The sequence below is a fragment of the Nelumbo lutea genome, chromosome 1 (genome assembly GCF_056320005.1).
Source record: "Nelumbo lutea isolate HS-2025 chromosome 1, American lotus-T2T, whole genome shotgun sequence".
Classification (NCBI taxonomy): Eukaryota; Viridiplantae; Streptophyta; class Magnoliopsida; order Proteales; family Nelumbonaceae; genus Nelumbo; species Nelumbo lutea.
Window position 1 is genome coordinate 66181272 of NC_142684.1, and position 21632 is coordinate 66202903.

Consider the following 21632-nt stretch of genomic DNA (forward strand, 5'->3'; position numbering starts at 1 on the left):
ATTCCTAAATGGAGATCTTACTGAAGATATCTATATGCAGCAGCTGCAAGGCTTCATTGCTATAGGTCAGGAAAACATGGTATGTAAACTTAATAGATCCATTTATGGACTTAAGCAAGCTTTTAGAAGTTGGAACATCCGTTTTGACTCTGCCGTCAAATCGTTTGACTTCGAGCAGAATCCATATGAACCCTGTGTCTACATGAAGTACAGTGGAGATAAGGTTACCTTCTTGGTTCTGTATGTAGATGACATTCTACTCATTGGGAATGATGTAGGTATGTTAACTACGGTGAAAGTATGGCTATCACAGCAATTCTCCATCAAAGATCTTGGAGAAGCCTCCTATATACTAGGTCTTCGACTCTATAGAGATAGATCGAAGCGAATAATAGGATTATCCCAATCTGCCTACATTGACAAAATAGTCAAAAGATACAGCATGGAAAACTCCAAGAAAGGAAATGTTCCTTTCAGGCACGGAGTCACTCTCTCCAAGAAGATGTCTGCCAAGACTTTTGAGGAGATTGATGGCATGAAAGACGCTCCCTATGCCTCTGTCGTAGGGAGCCTCATGTATGCCATGTTGTGCACTCGTCCTGACATAGCTCAGGCAGTGAGTGTAGTAAGCAGATTTCAGGCCAACCCAAGGCAGGAGCATTGGATTATTGTGAAAAACATACTTAAGTACATTCGAATGACAAAAGAGTTTTGTCTAGTTAAGGGCTGAGAGGTTAAGTGTAAGACCATTGAGGATAATACCTGATGGGCTAATCTTGCATCTGCCCACAGTCCCTGGGTGTTACAAGGTGGCTTGGCCCAGGGACCACTTAGGGTAAGTGTTGGGCCCATAGAGCCCATTCGATGGGTTTTAGGGGGTGCACTGTCTTTAACAGTGTATTCGACCAGGCCTTGTAACAAAGGCTGGGCCGAACCCATGTGGATGATGTGTAGATCAATGCTTGGGTCCCACGCCATACAAGGAAGCCCAACTGGGCAGCAGTTAGGAAGGTTAAGTGAGCACATAAGCTTAATGGGCCTAAAGCCCATTTCGAACTGGGTTATTTATTTAGTTAATTAAAGGGGCGAGTTCTGAGATGGATTAGCTGATAGGATAGGGTCTTAATCCTATCCACTCAGAGGGTCTAGATTTGAATGTGATTCAGATTTGGAAACCTCCTAATGGGATTAGGAGAAAGCTAATCTAATCTGCAGATAAGATAAGGGTTTGTCCTTAGCATTAGAAGAGAAGGCTGATCCAAATATGATTTGGATAAGCAACTCCTAATGAGATTAGAAGCTGATCTTTTAAGTTAACAAAAGAAGGAGGGGGTGGCAGTCTTTAGGAGATATACATCAGATCCTCTTTAGTGTTGAAATCAAGAAGAGAGAATTCTGCACCCTACGAATACTCTCTTACCGCCTCCTTGTTCTTGCCGCCTTATTTGCCATTTCGATCTCCAGTTGTGGGAGAAGTCAAGATTGGATCTTGACATCAATTCTTTGAGAAAGGATTGAAAAGGAAGCTGTGCTCACGTACCATTCTACTGATTCTTGCGAAGGACAGAGTTCTTGGGGAAGAACACTGCTGATTCTGCTCCATCCTACACTGCGCCATTTTCAGTGGGAGCAGTCTTTGGATCCTTCCTTGGGCGTGAACACCTTCGTTGGGAGATATTACTTCTCTGTATCAGGTATAATATCTCTTATTCCTTTTTGTTCAGATTTGGTTCAGTTTAAGGTTCAAGAATGATCCTTGAAAATATGATTTTCTAAATAGAAAATGTGATTCCCGATTGAAGGAGGAGAAAAATTTTTGAAATTCGCCCCCTTATTCCGCAATATTTGGGCGTCCATGGGATGGATCTCTCATCCCTTCATTCTTGCCTCCAGAGATCTTCTTAGGAGTGGTATCAGTTGGAAGATAGGTAATGGAAACTGTGTCAACTTCTAGAGGGACACTTATGCTGGTAACTCCCCTTTCCTTGAGATTGTTAATCTAGAGGTTGTGTCAAATTTGCATTTTAGTGTATGCAATGTTATAGGCCATGATAGAAAGATTTGTAAGGAGGATCTTATTAAGACTTTTGTTCCTGATAGTGTTTGTCATAGCATCAAACCAATCTTGATTCCCTTTAAGTTATCCGAGGATAGAATTGTTTGGAGACTCACTCCGGGTGGAAAATTTTCTATAAAATTGACCTACAATGAAGAGTCTAGTCGGAATAGTGGAAGTGGTTTTGGTGCTAATTGTCAAATGTCTTTCTAGAATCTTAAGATTCCTCCAAAAATTAAAGTATTCTTATTCCTCTTGTTCAATGACAAGCTTCCAAGTAAAAATAAGCTCGTTTCTAGAGTTATGAATTTGAATCCTAAATGTGAATTCTGCATTGAAAATGAAACATTTGAGCATTTGTTTATTTTGTGCCCCTTTACTAAGAAAATTTGGTTAAGGGTGGGATCCTTGCTGTCGATCCCAAGTTCTAATGATAATTCGATAAATAACTAGTGGGCTAGTGCTTTGAGAAACCAAGATTCTATTAGTGAACAATTTGTTAAAGAAAAATGGGCAGTGTTGCTTTGGTTTATTTGGAAGAATAGAAATAACAAGTGCTTTAACAATAAATCTGTTCATCCCCAAATTATTGTAGAAATGACTCTTGCTTATTGGGGAGAAATCAAATCTTTAAAGAATGAGATTTTATAAGATGGCGCAATCCCAACCAGGGACTATCAAAGTTAATTTTGACGCATCCTGCAAGTCGGATAGTTGTGCTCCATAGGGTGCATTGCTAGGGACCATATGGGTTTTATTTTGGACCTCAAAGCCTATTGTATTGGGGTCTCTTCAATTAATCAGGCTGAGACCTGGGCTGCTTGGGAGGCCATCAACATTGCTTTGAATTTTAAGGATCCCCAATCATTATTTAAGGAGACTCGAAGCTCGTGGTTGACTGCCTCAAGGAAAGAGTAAAGCCCTTGTGGAGATTGGAAAGCATCATCAGTGAGTGTCTCTTCCTCATGTCCAAGTTTAGTTCAAGCATTTCCTTTTGACATACATATCACGAAGCAAACTTGGTTGATTTCCTAGCGTGCAATGCCCCTTCCTATCATCCAGCTAGTTTAGGTTCAACCCCAAAGGATCTTAGTCAATTTTGTTTTTTTGATTCTTGGGGAAGGTCTACCCCCTGTCTTATGTAGCCCCTCAACAATTCCTATAAAAAAATTATTAAAAGTAGCATATAAAATATAAATGATTATTAATTATTATATAAAACAATTGTATACTCTTACATGTTTCTATTGTTTATCTTTAACTTAACAAATCACATGCATCGCACGAGTTCCCACTAGTTTATATATAAAAAGATGGAGTTTAACACTCTCCCTCTTTTTAGTCAATGTTTGACTTTTGAGTTTTTATTTCCTTAAAGTGCCCTTCTGAATTTGTTAATACCCTACTTTGTTATCTCCTTTCTTTTAAGATTGTAAATGGATCTTATTCAACAAAATCCAAATACGATCTGATTATTGGATTCAAATTTGAATCCTAATGAACTTAGATCAGATTTGGATTTAATCAAATTCCATTTGAATTTTTAAAAACACAAAAAAAAATGTTGATTACTTTTCAAATTTTTGACATGTAATTGGATTTGAAGACATTATATTTGAATTCAAATCCTAATATACTTGGATTGGATTTGAATTTAATTCGAGTACTCTGCTTTAATTGTTTAAAGTAATAGGGACCGTCACATAATCTGAAATCCTAATATCTTAAAAAAGACTTCTACAGATTTGGCCCAAGGTACATAATTTTCTCCATTTAGCTTAATGGAGGTCATTTGAACATTTAGGTAATCAGTAGGTACCATCACACTAGTCTTGCTATCATTGTTGTCTCCCATTGCTGAATTCTGATATTGCTGAATTTGGCAAACTGCACACTAGATCACACTACACCCTGATTTCAGCACTTACTACTGCTGCAAATTGCACTCCTTACACCACAAACCCAACTCCACAACTGCCTGAAACTTTCCAACACTGTTTGAGGAACACCCCCCGTTCGAATCACACTAAAGGGTGCACAAACCCTAGCACACTACAATCTGAAATCCCACTATACAGTCTGAAATAGACTTCTCATTTGATTCACACAAAAAAAAAAGCATAAAACCTCTTACCTGATTACCGAAAATCAGACCACACAAAACACCCACTGCACCACACGAATCAGCCCTCTTCTCTTCATCGATTTGGGGAGGGCTTTTTAGAAACTATAGCAACCGACCACAAACACCACGACTGGAGGCATAGAAACCTTCAAGGGAAGAGGGCGACCACTCCTTTTCAGCCTTGTCCCTTATCTCTAGCTGATGACGAAGAAAATAAGAGAAAACCCTAGGCTTGGTGCGTAGATAATAGAATTCTAGGCAGATCTGATTTGCTCAATTTAGCTCTGATACCATGTTAGTGTTCGGTATGCCTGTTAGAATGATAACAGTCAAGAAAGAGAGAGAGAAGATAGAAAGGAGAAGAGCAAAAGAGAAACAAGGAGAAAAGATTCTGGTTCGAATGAGAGAAAAAGTTCACTCTCCCATTCGGCCAGATGTATTTTGTATTACTAAAATAATTTGGAAAAGTCACATATGCCCCTACTTAAGTTAGAGACATTAAATCTAACATAAACTTACACATCAGCACCTAAACACAAGCATAAAGACAAAATTACCCGTACATACTTGACACTAACATGTCTAAAATCTGAAAAGAGGCATAAATGCTTTTCTACTTTTTAAAGGATTTGAATCCATAAGTTTGTTTGTGTTGGATCAACCCTTTACCTTCTGAAATTTATTGATTTTACTATTTCACCCCTACAACATACTATTTGGAAATGTTGAATTCAATTTACATTATCTCATAAAAAATAAATTTCAACCTCAAAATAATATTGAAACAATACAAATAAAAAATAAAAAATTACTAATTACTAATTAATAAATGAAATGGTTAAAATTAAAAATAATAATTAATGACTACAAAAATATTAAAATAATTAATAATTTACACAAATAAAAATTAAAATAAATTTTAAAAATCAATGAAATAATTAAAGTTTACTAGTTAATAAAAATAATTAATTATTAATAAATAACATGAGTAAATTTAATAAAAAATAATTAATGTTTAATAAAAAATATTAAAATAATTAACAATTAATAAAAATATTATTATTATTCATTGAACCACCCCTACTTCATGTTGCAACAGCGGTGGCGGTGGTGAGAAGACAGGGGAGGGTGGGAGAGAGAGAGAGAAGATCGGGGGAGAGAGAGAGCCACCACTGCAACTTGCAACAGCGATGGCGGTGGTGGTGATGGGAAATGATAAAACTCAGACTAGATGTTGTATAAGTTCATATCAGAAGAAAGAGGAGAAGAAGAGAGAGAAGCAAGAGAAAAAGGAGAAAAGGTCACAACCGAACTAGAGAGAAAAATTCAAATCCCTCTAGTCGGCCCTTCTTTTATTTATACTCTTCTAAGATATACAAGAATTACCATTGTGACTATACTACCCTTGTACAGTCGGCTCTAACACTCCCCCTCAAGCTTGTGAGTATATGTCATATTGTCCCACCTTATTACATATGTAGTCCACTCTTCCCCAATTCAACCCTTTGGTAAATAGATTTTCCCATTTATTTCCCGTGTTCACATATGATGTACTTATCACTCCACTAATCACCTTCTCATGTACAAAGTGGCAATCCACTTCTATATGCTTCATCCTTTCATGAAACATTGGACTAGAGGAGATTTGAAATGCAGCTTGATTATCATAGTATAGCTTCATAGGAGTGTCAATCGAGTATCCCATCTCCTCTAAGAGATGCTTCAATCACACTAGTTCTTATGTTGTGTGTGTCATAGCCCTATATTCAGCCTCTGCACTGCTTCTTGCTACCATTGTCTGCCTCTTACTCTTCCATGTCACTAAGTTACCACCAAGAAAAGTGTAATACCCTGTAGTGGACCTTCTGTCAGATATGGACCCGACCCAATCAGCATCCATGTATCCCTCTATCTCAAGACTTCATCAACTCTTATATAACAAATCACAACCTGGGGCACCCTTTAAATACCTCACAATCCTTAGGACTGCCTCCCAGTGTGGGGTTCGAGGGTTCTACATAAATTGACTCACCACACTGACCGCAAAGGAGATATCAGGTCGAGTGATGGTTAGGTAATTAAGCTTACCCGCCAACCTTCTAAACCTTCTCGGATCCTTAAACTCCTCACCTATATCACTACCCAATTTAACATTCAGTTCCATAGGTGTTTCAGTTGGTCTGGCACCCAACGGCCATGTTTCTTCTAGTAAATCAAGAACATATTTCCTCTGGCATAGATTAATACCATTCTTGGACCTCGCAACCTCTATCCCTAGGAAGTATCTTAATTTGCCAAGATCCTTTGTCTGGAAGTGATCATGCAAGTAAGTCTTCAATCTATCTTCCTAGCATTTGATTCATAGCTGAATACAGAATGGTCAACCTGACACGGTTTCATCCCAAACTTCTTTACTACTTCACTAAATCTCCCAAACCATGCATGGGGAGATTGTTTAAGTCCATAAATAGCCTTCTTAAGTCTACATACCCTCTCACCCTCCCCCTGAGCAACAAACCCTGGTGGTTGCTCTATGTACACCTCTTCAAGAATATCACCATGTAAAAAGGTATTATTGATGTCAAGTTGAAACAAGGGTCAATCAAACATAACAACAAGAGAAATCAGAACAAGAACTGACCCAATTTTGGCAACTGGAGAGAAGGTGCCTGTGTAATCAATACCATACTGTTGTGAATAACCTTTGGCAACTGACTGAGCTTTCAACTGTTCAACACTCCCATTAGGTAAGTATTTAACCGTGTACACTCACTTACAACTGACAACATGCTTCCCAGGCAGAAGAGTGGTGAGGTCTCATGTATGAGTACAAGCCAAGGCTGAGAATCCTTCTTCCATTGCTTGGCACCACCCTAGAGAATTGAGGGCTTCCTAGACATCCTTGGGAATAGAGACAGAGAATAGCATAGAAACAAACTATCGATGGGAAGCTGAAAGGTGAGATACAAAAACATAATTGGAAATGGGGTGGAGAGTGTAGCTGTGTTTACCTTTCCACAAAGCAATAGGAAGATCAAGGTCAATACTTGGGGTTGGAGCTAGGGTGGGAGCAACTATCAGATCTATCGATGGTGACAAAGTTGGGGGAGGGGCCAGTGCCTAACAATGTGTATACACTTGCCGGATAGGTGGTCCTCTCTCAAGTAGCTGCACTGGTGGTAAAGATTGGGTCACAACAAACAGGAACTGGAAGATGGGGTGATAGCAACGGAGGAGAAGTATCCAACCCAGAGAAGAAATGAACATACTCAAAAAATGTAACATCAGAACACACAAAAGAACGTCGAGAACGAGGATTATAACACTTATACCATTTTTGAGTCCTGGAATAGCCAAGAAAGACACACTTAGTGGATCTAGCATCTAACTTGTCCATTCCAGGCCCAAGATTATGAATGAAACACATATATCCGAAAACTCTGGGAGTAAGGGGAAAAGGAGAAAACATGGGAAACATAAAAAGAAAGGGGACTGACTTTCAAGGATAGACATGGGCATGCAGTTAATAAGAAAGCAGGATGTAAGTACAACATCACTCCAAAAGGGTTTGGGGGACATTAATCTGATGTAAGAGGGACTGAGTAGTTTCCAAAAGGTGACGATTATTTCTTTTAGTCACCGCATTTTGTTGAGGGGTGTAAGTATACGAGGTTTGATGGATAATGTCATATTGTTCTAAATATTCTTGAAAGGGTGTGAAAAAGTACTCATGGCCATTATCAGAACGAAGAATTTTAATATGTACACCAAATTGATTACGAATTTTAGCATAAAATTTCTGGAAGATAGAAAACAATTCACTCTGTTTGGACCCCAGATGTCCGAGTGGACTAAAGAAAAATGACTCGATGTACGACTATCAACTCTAGGACTAAAGGAGACATGATGATATTTACCAAACTGACACGAATCACAATTTAAATTAGGAAGATGACTCAATGACGGAACAAGCAACTAAAGAGCTTTAAGAGACGGATGACCAAGTCTGCAAAGCCACTAATGAGGGGAGAGAGATGACTGAAGAGTTGTTGCCGAACCACCTCCATTAAGATAAAATGGTCCACCAGCTTCATGCCCTCCACCAATTTTCATCCCCGTATTGAGATCCTGAAACACACAAATTGAAAGGGTACAAAGTTATTGAGCAATTAAGAGACTTAGTCAATTTACTAACAAACATCATGTTAAAGGGAAACTTGGGAACATATAAAACTAAGGAGAGGGATAATGAGTCTGTGTCAACATTACCAACACCACGTATGGCTGATGTAGAGCCATTGGCAAGAGTAACAGATTGGGAAGTGGAGGATGGATATATGGATGAAAACACACCTGGAGTTCTAGTCATATGATTGGAAGCTCCAGAATCTATAATCCAACGGGAAGGTGTGGATGCCAGACAAATTGTACCTATGTATGCAAGGGTAGCTGTGTTCTGTTGAGATGTACCTTGAATGAACCGTTCATACTCATCCCATGAAACACTTACCATCTCCTTTCTAGAAGCATCTGTAGATGTAGTGGGGATCTGATCAGTAACTTGAGAGTCTTCTCTTGAGCTACCACCATTTACAACTGCATAATTTGCCTAGGTTAAAGGTGGCCCATGTAGATCATAGCAAAAGTTGATAGTATGTCCCTCCATACCACAATGAATACACTTTCTCTGAGTATTACCACATCCCCTACCACTGGCTCTCCTGAGTCTCGTCCTCCAACATGACCACCACCATGACCATACATGGTTCCACCACCACTACCATAGCCATGCTGACCTCCTTTACCACCATGACCTCCCCTCTTGTAACTGCAAATGCAGACCTATCTGACATAGTGGAAGTCTTTGTGGATCCAACTAAAATCTTCAGAAGATGAGCAAACACTTCCTCAAGAGAGGAAAAAGCAGACCCACCTAGAATCTCTGCCCTTACGAGTTCATACTCAGACTTTAACCCTACTAAAAATCTAGTCACATCCAACCGCTCTTTCTGTTGTTGCTGAATTTTGACATCAGGTGTAAGAGGATGATAAACATTCAACTCATTTCGTAAATTTCTCATACTGGCATAATAGTTCTCAAGACTCTGATTCCCTTGTTGCAGATTGAAGTACTCTTTGTACAGTTGGTAAACCCTAGTAGTGTTGTCTTGTCCAAAATATAGTTTCCTTGCATGATCCCAAACTTGCTTGGATGTATCTAAAAACATGTTCACACTAATTTTGGATTCCATGTTGTTCCATAGACAAGTCATAATTTGAGTATCCTCCTGCTCCCATTCATCATATCCCGGAGAATCAATTGGGGGTTTATCTTCCCTCACATGTTTCACTTTCTTTTTGGCTTTCAGAAAAACTTCAATAGATTTATCCCAAGAGACATAATTCTCACCATTCAGTTTTATAGAGGTCATCTGCACATCCAGATAACTAGAAGGCACCATCACACTTGATTTGTATTCACTGTTGTCTCCCATGACTGCACAAGAAAACAATGGGAAGCTATACCACTAAATTGTTACTCTACTACCCTAATAAATCACCACACTCCACACAAATGACTGAACACCACTAGGGTTCCTAGTACCAGGTTTCGGCAACAACACTCACAACTATTCACCATAGTTTCAACAACAATATTCACAACTGTTCACCACTTTTAGCAATAGCACTACTGTTGCCATCTACTGTCAGCACTAGAAACCGTCACAACACACCTCACGAATAGGATATTCAGTTTTGCAACATATAAAAAAAACTTGCTACGTACCACTACTTAGTTCGAAGATCATGTACCTGTTGAGTAGAGGGTATTAAGTCTGCACTGTCACCATCACAAAACCAGCCCTATTCGAATTGTTGAGTAGAGGGTTTTCTACCAATGGAAACCCCTAGAAGGAGAAAATGACCAGTCCTTTTCTTTCTTTCTGGAAAGCTCTCTAGGTATCAATGAGAATTCTGCAAAACCCTAGAAAGGAATGCGTAGAATGGAGAGAAAAGGAGACAATTGATCTAAACTGATTATCGTGGCTCTGATACCATGATGAAACTCAGACTAGATGTTGTATAAGTTCAGATTAAAAAAAATACGAGAAGAAGAGAGAGAAGAAGGAGAAGAAGGAGAAGAAGAAGAAGGAGAAAAGGTCACATCCGAACTAGAGAGAAAAATTCAAATCCCTCTAGTCGGCCCTTCTTTTATTTATACTCTTCTAAGATATACAAGAATTACCATTGTGCCTTCACTTATGTGAGAGCCACATCAGCTGAACAATACATATATAACTAAACATAAAAGGACTATACTACCCTTGTACAACTGGCTCTAACAGGAAGACAAGAGAGGGAGGGAGAGAGAGAGAGGACATGGGGAGAGAAAGAGAGCCTTGCAGCGGCAATGGCGGGAAGACAGGGTGGAGAGAGAGAGAGAGTGAGTGAGAGAGAGAGAAAGAGAGATCCAATGGGGAGGGGTAGTTTTGACTTATGGCCACGTCTGAAATGCGTTTGAACGTGTTAAGTGACTGGCCTTAGTCTAAAAATTTCAGATATGAAAAAAGTTTTCAGACCCCATTTCATATGCAACACCAAACGAAGGTTGCATCTTTAAAGCAACATTTTCAGATTCAAACGTCTGAAAAGTGCAATCAAATGCCACCTTAATCTGACTCTACTTCAATTTTTTAAAGTACAACAAAATTAAAAAGTTAAAAAGTTAGTTGATTACATTTTAGTTTTCAGCTTTCTAAAATCCAATTGGATTTGAAGGCCTAAATTTTGAATTCGAATCCTAACAGACTTAGATCAGATTTGGATTTAATCCAACTCTGCTTTAATTTTTAAAAACACAAAAAATGTAAAAGTTAATTAATTTTCAACTTTTTGAAATTCGATTGATTTTGATGACTTCGAGTTCAAATTCAATTCCTGATGGACTTGGATCAGATTTGGATTTAATCCAACTTTGTTTTAATTTTTAAAATACAAAAAATTATTTTTCAACTTTATGTGTAATAAATTCATGCAAATATAATATATTGAATTTATTATATGTATATATTCATATATCTATCTACTATATACTTTCATATATAATATAATATAAACAACTATATTTTTTATTATTTTAAACATAACTATATAAATTTTAATCAGATCTAATGGAGTCGAATCCAAATCTCATTCAATTACATAAACATATGATCTGAATCCAATATAATTGAAATGTGTGTTGGGTCAAGCTATTCATCTAAATCCATTCGAAACCCAATTGGATTGAAGACCATTGATTCGAATTTGATTAAGATTGGATTCAAATTTAATCTGACTCCACTTCAATTTTGTAAAATACAAAAATTAAAATATTAATTACTTTTCAACTTTCTAAAATCTGATTGGATTTAAAGACCTCAAATCTGAATTTAAATTAGAATTCACCTAAGTTTTGGACTTTAACAATACTTACAATTGGATTTGAAGACCATCGATTCGAATTTGATTCAAATTGGATTCAAATTTAATCTGACTCTGCTTCAATTTTTTAAAATATAAAAAATTAAAATATTAATTACTTTTCAACTTTCTGAAATCCGATTGGATTTAAAGACCTCAAATTTGAATTTAAATTAGAATTCGCCTAAGTTTTTTACCTAAGTTTTGGACTTTAACAATACTCTCATTGGGATTGATTATTGGTTTAGTGTTTAATAATCAATCTACTTTCTAAAGATAAGAATCTTTTCCATGTTTTCTTTTTATAAATAAAATAATTTTATTTATTTATTTTTTACATGATAAACTGGTCAAACCCAGAATGTATACAATATCAATATTTTTTAGGGTCTGTTTGGTTTGTAGTTGGAATCGGAATCGAAATTCTCCAGAATTGGAATCGGAATGGTCCATTCCCATAATTTGTTTGGTTCAGACAGGAATGAGAATGGGAATTAAAATCAGTAGGAATGAGATTTCATTCCCAAGGGAGGGGCAGGGAATGACCATTCCCTCAAATGGGGGAATGTCATTCCAGCAGGAATGGGAATAGGATTCCAATTCCGCCTAACCAAACAGTTGGAATCGAAATAGCCCATTCAGATTCCAATTCCAAACCCCTATTTCTGTAAACCAAATGGACCCTTAATGTTATATACACGTGTGAAGCACGTGCTCTTATACTAGTAGGTTCATATAAAAATGGAAAAATCTATGGTACCCAAAAGAAATAGTATTGAAAGAGCTTTGACCAATCAAAGCACCTCCGTGAATTTTGATCAATACTACCTGATTGGTCACTTCTACTATAATACCATTTGATTGGCAGTAAATTTCTCCAATATCATAGTCGAATCCTATCTAAAAACTTGGCTCAAAATACCTTGCCACTTGTTTTAAATAGAGTTATTTTCACTTACATTCTTAATAATGGAAATGTTAAAATATATATTTGTAATTGATTGGACAAACTCCAACCTAAAACTGGATATGGAGCTGTGACACAGATCACATATGAGATCATGTGAATGAATGCATATCCAATATTCCAATTCAGTAGATCCCTTCTTTGATTGATGGTGTAAGGGGGTGTTTGACAATGTAAATGGTTTTGTTTTCAAAAACATAAAACAACTGTCATATCAATACAAATGAATGTATTGTTTTGTGCTGTCAAACACCTTATAAATTGGCACAATAAATCACTTAGAGGGTGTTTGGTTGTGACTGCAAAATCGAGAAACACATTAGGGCGTTTATGACATATAGGCACCATCCCACGTGGACATCCAGCGCAGGTTACTTTTTGGCATTTGTTCATCTTTTGGAATTGAACGCTGTGATATGCTGATCTGGCACATCTAGGGAGCGACTCCTCAATCGTTCTCTCTCTCTCTCTTACAGACTTGCAGGTATAAATATTAAAAAATTGCCCCAATAGACCAATACCAATTACCACTTTCAAACTTTCAAATCTCTCTCTCTCTCGCTCGCTCGCTCGCGCTCTATCGTCTCTCTCCATCGTCTGCACCTATTGTCATTTTTCTTCCATTCGGCACCAGCTCAATTCGAAAACCCTGCTACTCTGAAAACTCTCCAAATCATTGGAGCCGGCTCCTCAAGCGACGGGCACCCGTGTTTTTGGTGTTTGGGGACGCTTCAACAGATGGAGCTCCTATTCTAGGTCTTCGTTGTGCTGCTCGTTGGCTTTTGATTTTAGGTGTATATCCTACATCGGAGCAGAAGAAGAGGAACCGCTTTTGGTTACGTCGTCATTTTAGGGTGCTCTGATTATCGTTGGAGGCTCTTACATCTTTCCCTGATTATTGACGTATTTTAGGGTTTATCACCTGGTTTCTCGCTTCCAGACACGCTTTCATTAGGGTTTTCGAGTAACCAATTTTCAGGTACCATTTTTTTTCACTTTTTTTTGCATTGTTTCATCTCAAGCTTCCCTCCCCCGCCTATTTTCTGGTTGTTAATCATTTGTTGCTTAATTTCGTTTTCTAACATACCCTTCTTCCTCATAGTTCGCAATTTTTTACTTCTGTTTTATTCAATTAAATCCATGAAACTTGTAAAACTTTCAAGCAAAGATTCATGAAAACTTGAAACCGTTGCGCAAATACGTCTGGAATCAGTAACATCATTACGTGCTTGAAATTTTTATAAATTCCAAAATCAATCAATGAGAAAGAAAAAAGAAAGCATTTTTTCGCAATACAGAGATTAAGGGAATTAATTGAACAAGCTCTTTAATATTCTGATAACTAAATTGAAAGGGCTTGGTGAATTGCGTAACTACAGACCTAACACAATCCTAAGAATGACGATTGGGTTTCAAATGAAGTATTATAGTTGCTGAAATGCTAAGATATATTAAAGATATTGTTTTCCACTAGTCTGAAACTTAAAATAAGAGGTGGCATGGATATCAGATATTGTTGTTATTGCATTTATCTATTTTTGCCCTTTACTGAGTGACTGATTTCCTGTTGACCATACATTATGCTCAAAGAACCTTCCTTGATCATCTGCTGGTTGTGTTTTTGTCTTGCTTATACTTAATGCTTTTTTCCTAGTCTGTACTTGTATGAATTACATCTCTGGGAAGTTCTCTGGAATTTATGTTGATACCAAGTATACAAGATTTGTTTTCGACCCATGGTTGGTTTCTGTAGCATTACTTTGAAGTTTGAAACTTGGTGTATGGGCTAAAGAATAGAGAATATCCGTTAGCTTTCAAAACTAGTATAATAAAACATTATCCAACGTGCATTTTTTAATCTTCCATCTCTAATCTCTTACTTACACGTGAATTGATGTTTTGAGCTTCAAGACAAAACTGAGCATCTCTACACCATGAACATAATTCATATATGGGAGCAATGGTGACGTGACATACATTATCTCTAATTCTTCAAAGACAACGACATGGCATAATGGACATTAAGAGGGCCTAGGTGTTTAGCTCCTTCAAGATGCTCACATTTCAGTTCTTCAACTCTTGAAAAAAATGGTACAAGGGGACTCTGTCAGTTAATTAGGTGGTCTGAGAAGTGACGCTCTTACTCTTGAGTATTACAGCTATGCATACCTATGTTGCTTCCACTGGGATGTCTAGAAGTACTTGTGCTGCTGAGGAAAAAGTGCTATATTGGCTATGGGAAGCTAAATCAGGAAATTAGCCATGGATTGGAATAGAAAAACAGGATTTGCATGATAAATCCCATGTTATTAGAATAAGAGTTTCTTCAGTATTTTTAGTTATACTTTGGACTGATAATGATTATGACTATGATAGTGAAGAAGTCGGTTACCCTACCTGTGTTACAGAGAAGTAAAGATATATTTAATATGTTTAAATATCATTCTGGTGTCTTGCAAATAGATGGGGGATAAACAGGCTCTATTTTTATAGAATTAGGTAATGTTACAATACAATATCGTCATTAGCATTTTGCAGTGATCAAACATGATATAGAATTAGATAATATAGCATTTTTCTACTGTGTATTTAGGTCCAATAATATCCAATGGCAGTGACTCTTGACTGGATGTTCTTATATTTTCTTATATTGCATCTTTTGCATTAAATTTCATATCATATTTGGAATTAGATCAATATTTATGGTGTTTAGTTTAGCCTAGTAGAAGTAAATTAATTTTTCTAATGCTGATAAAAAAAAACTAGTAGAAGTAAACATCCTATTTTAGTGCTTTCATTGAACATATTTTCCTTGCTTCTCTTTAATATATCTTCAGAAGGTCTTGACAATAATATCTATTCCATACTTATTATTTCAGGTTTAGCTGCTCCAACAATCAATAATATTATTATAATACCAGTTCCATAGGAAACAGAAACCAAAGCTTGGTTGCTATTGTTTCTAAATTTCTTCTATTTCACTTTATAGCATTTCTTCAAAGAAACTAGCCTTGATTCTAGAGTAAGACTTGTTTTAAGTTGAAAATTTGGACCCATTCTTGTCCACAATATATAAGGCATTGCCTTTTTGGAGAAAATGAATAAATATAATACTTAATCCAACTTATTTAGAAATGTATTAATTAGCTATACCTATTTAATTATTCGGAAGTCAGAACATATTTTTAGTAAAATTGGGTTAGATACTGTAGTGTTATCTTTTATGCTTTCAAAAGGTGTGTGCCTTTTCAAAATTTGTGCATTTTTCTCTTTGTTAGGCCTAGCGGCTGGGCGGAAGGGGCCTACCCCCGGATCCCCGACCAAGCCCCTTGACTCCTTGAGACAAGCCCAAATAAGTCCATATCGAGGTCTTACATTTTTAATCCCTTATCCTTACAAAAAAAAAAAGTTTTATAATTTTAATTTGTCTTTTAAAAGTATCTTTTAGGATGAATGAATGAACAAACATTAGCAAATAGGGGCTTTCCTCAAGGGGCTTGGTACAAAGGTGTCTCGTAAATTAGGAGAAAAATGTTTAACATCACATTAACTATTTGAAATAATGCAGTTAGGAAAAAAACAAAGAGATTGAAAGTTTTATCTGCTTGAATATGTTTTATGTGTTATGTTTTTTGAATATGTTTTACATGTTAAGTTTTTTGCGCCTTGAACTGATTCTTGAATATGTTTCAAACACTGATTCTTACATTAAAAACAAGATTTCCTACACTTGAAAAGAAAGGATTTATTTTACCAAATATGTCAAATGGATCCAGTAAAATATGCATTTTTTTCCAGAAGTGGATTTTAATAAACCAATATATTTCTTTATTTTGTATTGAATTCATACAAATGCCAAAGGAAAGATAATAGAAGAGATAAAATAGAATATAATATGGGAAAAAGGGAAGCTGGCACGACAACTTAACATTGAAGATCAACTGTAAGCTGCAGTGCTGGCATCTGCTATCCAGAGGAGTCTGTATTTTAAAACTGGCATCATTTAAAAGAAAAGAAAATGTTTTGAATGGCATTATTCTCCAGTATTTTCATCCAGATGCATTATAGTTTCTTAAAGATTAGTATCATTTAAAAGAATAGCAAAGCCATTCTACAGCTATTTTCACTCATATGCCTAATTGGTGTCATGGTCCTGCAGTATGGTGTGTTTTAGCTTTTAGGTGGTGCACATTACCATTAGTGTAATACTAGTACTTGTGAAGGAAAAATATGGAATAATATTGGGGGATTTCTGTTTTAGAATGTACTTCCAAATTCAGCAATGTGGGAAATGTGCTTTTACCTTAGGCATCCTTTGGATAAAGGGCCTTAAAGACCAAGTTTCTTGGTTCCACCATTCAAATATAATGGTCTTTCCAACATGCAAATAGATGCTCACACCCAATTTGGATGGGATGTCATTGCAGCCACATGGGTCTATGCTTCTGAATGATGAATTCATCAGGGTGGCAATTAGATTCAAGATGCTAGAATGCATTTGTTATCTTCTAAATTTAGATTAGCCATCCTTTTGTTCATGACTGATGGTTCTCACCTACATTTGACAGGTGGATACCAGAGGGCAACAAAACATATATAATAACAGACAAGAGCAGTATGGACACAAAAGCTCGCTGCAATGATAAGAATTCTTTAAGAGCAGAGGTAGGAGAGATAGACACCAGAGCCCCATTTCATTCAGTCAAAGATGCTGTCAACTTGTTTGTCAAAGGAACTTCCTCAGGGGAGAAACCTGGCATTAAAAAGTCAAAACCTTCTCCTACGGAGGTATTTCTCATATCAAATAATTTGTTTTTGAAAATTTAGGTGAGGTCACATTATCTATTGCTTATAGTGGTAGTTATTCTATTGACTAATGCTGCTGAGAAAGCATAAAATCAACTTGAATTTGAGAAATTTTCTGATGCTGCATTTTGTGGTTCCAATTTTCCATCAGTGAGGAAAAATGATGTTACTCTTGGGTGCATTTGTCCCTTTTTTTGTGATTATATATACCAAATCTTATTTATTCAGAAAATTTGACATCAGACTATCAATTGAAACGAGCAATATTTTCAAGATTCTAAGCACCAATAATCACATTGATTTCTTTATTAATAATAATCACATTTATTTTTCATGAAGCTTATGGTAATTAGTCCTTTTATCCAAGCATAGTTTTTGAACTGTTTGGTTGCTTCTTTTGCCATGTTATATAGTTATCTGTCATGTTGTAAAGTTTTGTCATTTATTGATGCCTTTAATATGGGAATCCTTTTAGCTCAATATTTTATCTTCAAGCTAGCGGCTTGTGCTGGATCTTTATTACCTGCTTATGCAGACCAAGCCATACTGTTCTCTGATTACATCAGCTGTTTCTCTAACATGTATACTCCATCTCTTATTGTACCACAGAGAGTTTTGGTAAAAGAGACCCAGCTCCATTTGGCCCAAAAAGAGGTAAGCAGGCTCAACAGACAATTGCAAAATGCTGAAAACACCAAGGTCCAAGCACTTTCTGAGCTTGAAGAGGCTAAACAAACCGTTCAGGATTTGACTGATAAGATCAAAGCTGTAAAGGAATCCAAGGAGTCCATAACTAAAGCAACAGATGCTGCAAGGAATCAAGCTAAGAAACTAGAAGAGGTAAATTCTATTGGCCCTGAACCAGCTAATGGTGCTTGGAAACAGGATTTGGACAGCACAAGAGAACAGTATACTGCTGCCATCACTGAGCTTGATGCTGCAAAACAAGAACTTAGGAAAATACGCCAGGATTTCAAGGCATTAATGGAAGCAAAAGTTGCTGCCTTCCAGCAAGTAGCAGAAGCTGGATATGCAGTAGAGACTAACAAAGAGAAGGCTGGTGAACTCTCAAGGGAGATAGCAGCAGTACAAGAATCATTGGGGCATGTGAAGATTGCTATTGTGCAAGCACAACAGGATCGGGAAAATATTCTTGCAGAAAAAGATGCTCAGGGGCAGTCTTATAAAACTGCTTTAGAAGAAGCTGAGAAGAAGCTATTGTCCTTGAGAAAAGAGTTCAATCCTGAACCTACCAGGAATCTTCAGGCAAAGCTGGCTGAAACAGCTGTTGAGATAGAGGCTCTAGAAAAGGAGATTGAAGATGCTCGAGCTTCTGATTTGGATTCAGTGAAAACTGTGACATTAGAACTTGATGATGCTAAAGATGCGCTACAAAAAGTAGCGGAAGAAGAAAGCTCACTCCAGAGCTTGGTGGAGTCCCTTAAGCTGGAGCTAGAGACTATTAAGAAAGAACATTCTGATCTGAAAGAGAAAGAAGCAGAAACTGAATCTGTTGCTGGTAATCTGCATGTCGAGCTCCAGAAAAGCAAGAATGAGCTTGAGGCAGCCCTTGCCTTGGAGTCTAAAGCAAAAGGTGCTTCCGATGAACTAATCTCAACACTGCAGCAGCTAACAGCAGAAGCTGAAAATGCAAGGGTAGAAACAGAAACTATGAAGAAAAATGCTGAAGAGCTGAAGAAGGAAGCCCAAGCCACCCGAACTGTGCTAGAAGAAACAGAAAGGAAGCTACTGGTTGCATTGAAAGAGGCTGAAGAAGCAAAAGCAGCAGAGGCAATGGCCCTTGATCAGATCAAGGTTTTGTCTGAAAGAACAAATGCATCTCGTGCATCACCATCTGAGTCTGGTGCCAATATCACAATATCAGCAGAAGAGTTTGAATCTTTGAGCCGGAAAGTTGAGGAATCTGATAAATTAGCTGAAATGAAAGTAGCTGCTGCAATGGCTCAGGTGGAAGCTGTGAAGGCAAGTGAGAATGAAGCACTGAAAAGGTTGGAGGCAACTCAAAAGGAAATTGAGGAGATTAAAGCTGCAACAGAGGAAGCCTTGAAGAAGGCAGAGATGGCAGAAGAAGCAAAGAGAGCAATTGAGGGAGAACTGCGGAGATGGCATGAAAGAGAGCAAAAAAAGGCAGTTGAAGCCGCAACATTGATTCTGGCAGAGGCAGATGTTTCTGTGAAATCATCTCCACACTATGCTCAGGTTCAAAAGCCGAATTCAAAAGCCCGTAAGGTGGAGAAACCAAAAAAGTGTACATCAAAGAAAGCATTATGGCCCAGTTTAAGTGGTTTCTTCAATAGAAAAAAGAGCAAAGTTGAGGGTGGGTCTCCATCATATCTTCCAGGCGAGAAACCTGTATAAACTGCGTTTGGTGATGATTGTTTATGTGTTCAGGAAGAAAAACATTCATGTCTTGGTTTTGTATATTGGGAAGGTATATTACTTCATGTTCTTTTCTTTTGTGTCCATTGTGAATGGAAAAAATGGGACAGTGAATTTTAAAATTTAAAATTTTGAGCCTTTGGCCGACCAAGTAAATGTCTGAACCTTCCAAGAATTTTGGCATTTTCATCTCCCAGAATGGTATCCTGTAGCAAGAGATGTTTGCCTTTTCTTATGTACAGTGCAAAGCCTTGTATTTTGTATTTCTAAACCTGTATTTGCACTGTACATATTTGTATTTTTACTCTTCCCAAACTGAGCCTAATGTTCTCCATGGAAAAACTGCTCTCTGTTGTGTAAAGCGAAGCGGTTAGTAATTGGAGCTTGGAAACATGAATGAGGCAACTTTTTTCTTCTGATGATAATCTGGGCCATTGGTTTTCTGGATTATAGGTCTTCTCAGTCTAGCACAATTTGGGCCTAAATAAGCCTAAAGCAGAATTTATGAATGAGTAAACCTGACAAATGCTTGACTTGCTAGTTGCTAAGCCTGATCCATGGACAAGGTCACAACCTCAATACTTTATTTTCTTTCTGTATAGAAGTCTAGGTCTAGCCAAAATCAAACTTCTGAATTGCAAAACATTAACCAGAAGCAGGGAGGAGGGGGAAGCTACTTACTTATTGAAGCAACCTTGTCATTTGATATCCTACATCTAAAAGAATGTTACATTATAATTGCACATTACAAAAAAGGAGCAGTAAATTATGAAATATTTCTACCAGTCTATGGAAGGATTATACATAATTTGTCTTTACAATCTGTTTGGATTCCTTGGGCATTCTACTTTCACTATGTGAACTTGGGGTATAAATCAACCTGAGCTGCTTTCAAGGTCTATATCTATGAAACTTTTAGGACTTGGTGCGCAAGGGGTGATGCTTTGTTATATGATTTGGGTATAAGGCCTTAAATTCTTCTGCTCTTGATAACTGGATTAGATTTGGGAATAGAGGCAGTTACCTCATTGCTTATCGCCAAATCTTGTTTTCTCGCAACCGTTCAAGAATGATCAAACACACAATTCATCATTGTCAAAATGGATTGACAAGGACCCAGTAGCACAGTCCTCTTATATAGCATTCTAAATTCTTCCTGCCTACTAGTTGCCGATCTTTATGGAGATCTATAGATTGGGAAGCACATACAGATGATAACCTTCGTGAGATGGGAAGCTGATAAAACAAATACAGATTACAGACATGTGTTATCTATCAACATGAGCAATTTAACCAGAAGAAAGCGTCAAGGTGGATCAATTCAAACAACATTGAGATAGGATGAATCAGTACCTGTAATCCAGTTATCCACATACACTAAGATACCCAACACTCCACATTTTGGAAGATGGGTAAAGAAAAGAAAACCAGAAGATAGGTCCATCAAAGGCTTTACATAAAATCCCCCAATAAAACAGATGACAGCTTGCTCCATATCACGACTTTATCAGGTATAGAGATAAAAGAGTTCGAATAGGCCACCGTCAAAGTCTACCCAGATTGAGTGATTTGAGAAACAGTAAAAATCTAAACAAATCTGAGATGAAGTCTATATAGTCTTAGAAACCCAAAAAGGATTTGCAATAGAATGCAACAATTAAACTAAACAATAAAAATATTCCAATTACAAAGATACTTTGGCCTAATATAACCTTTCGGGAGTGCAGGATGCAGAAGATGAAAACATAAAAAGGAAAACAACAAATAGTAAATAGAAGGGACGAAAAATCTCGCACACCACCGTATTGATGAGG

The 21632-nt window shown here is 37.1% G+C and overlaps 1 protein-coding gene and 1 long non-coding RNA gene across 2 annotated transcripts; one reads left to right on the forward strand and one right to left on the reverse strand.

Annotated features, from left to right (window-relative positions):
- The first annotated feature begins 13128 nt into the window (after window positions 1-13128).
- On the forward strand, window positions 13129-19993 carry LOC148875015 (WEB family protein At5g55860-like). Its single transcript, XM_088981767.1, has 3 exons — window positions 13129-13591; window positions 17181-17400; window positions 18028-19993. Exons 2-3 carry the CDS (start codon window positions 17230-17232, stop codon window positions 19795-19797), a joined length of 1941 nt encoding a protein of 646 aa, XP_088837893.1. The 5' UTR covers window positions 13129-13591; window positions 17181-17229; the 3' UTR covers window positions 19798-19993.
- Window positions 19994-20556: 563 nt separating this feature from the next.
- LOC148875016 (uncharacterized) lies at window positions 20557-21403 on the reverse strand. The gene is made up of 2 exons (XR_016111184.1): window positions 21172-21403; window positions 20557-21054 (listed from the first exon to the last, which is right to left on the reverse strand). It is a non-coding gene; the product is annotated as an uncharacterized LOC148875016 (long non-coding RNA).
- Window positions 21404-21632: the final 229 nt, after the last annotated feature.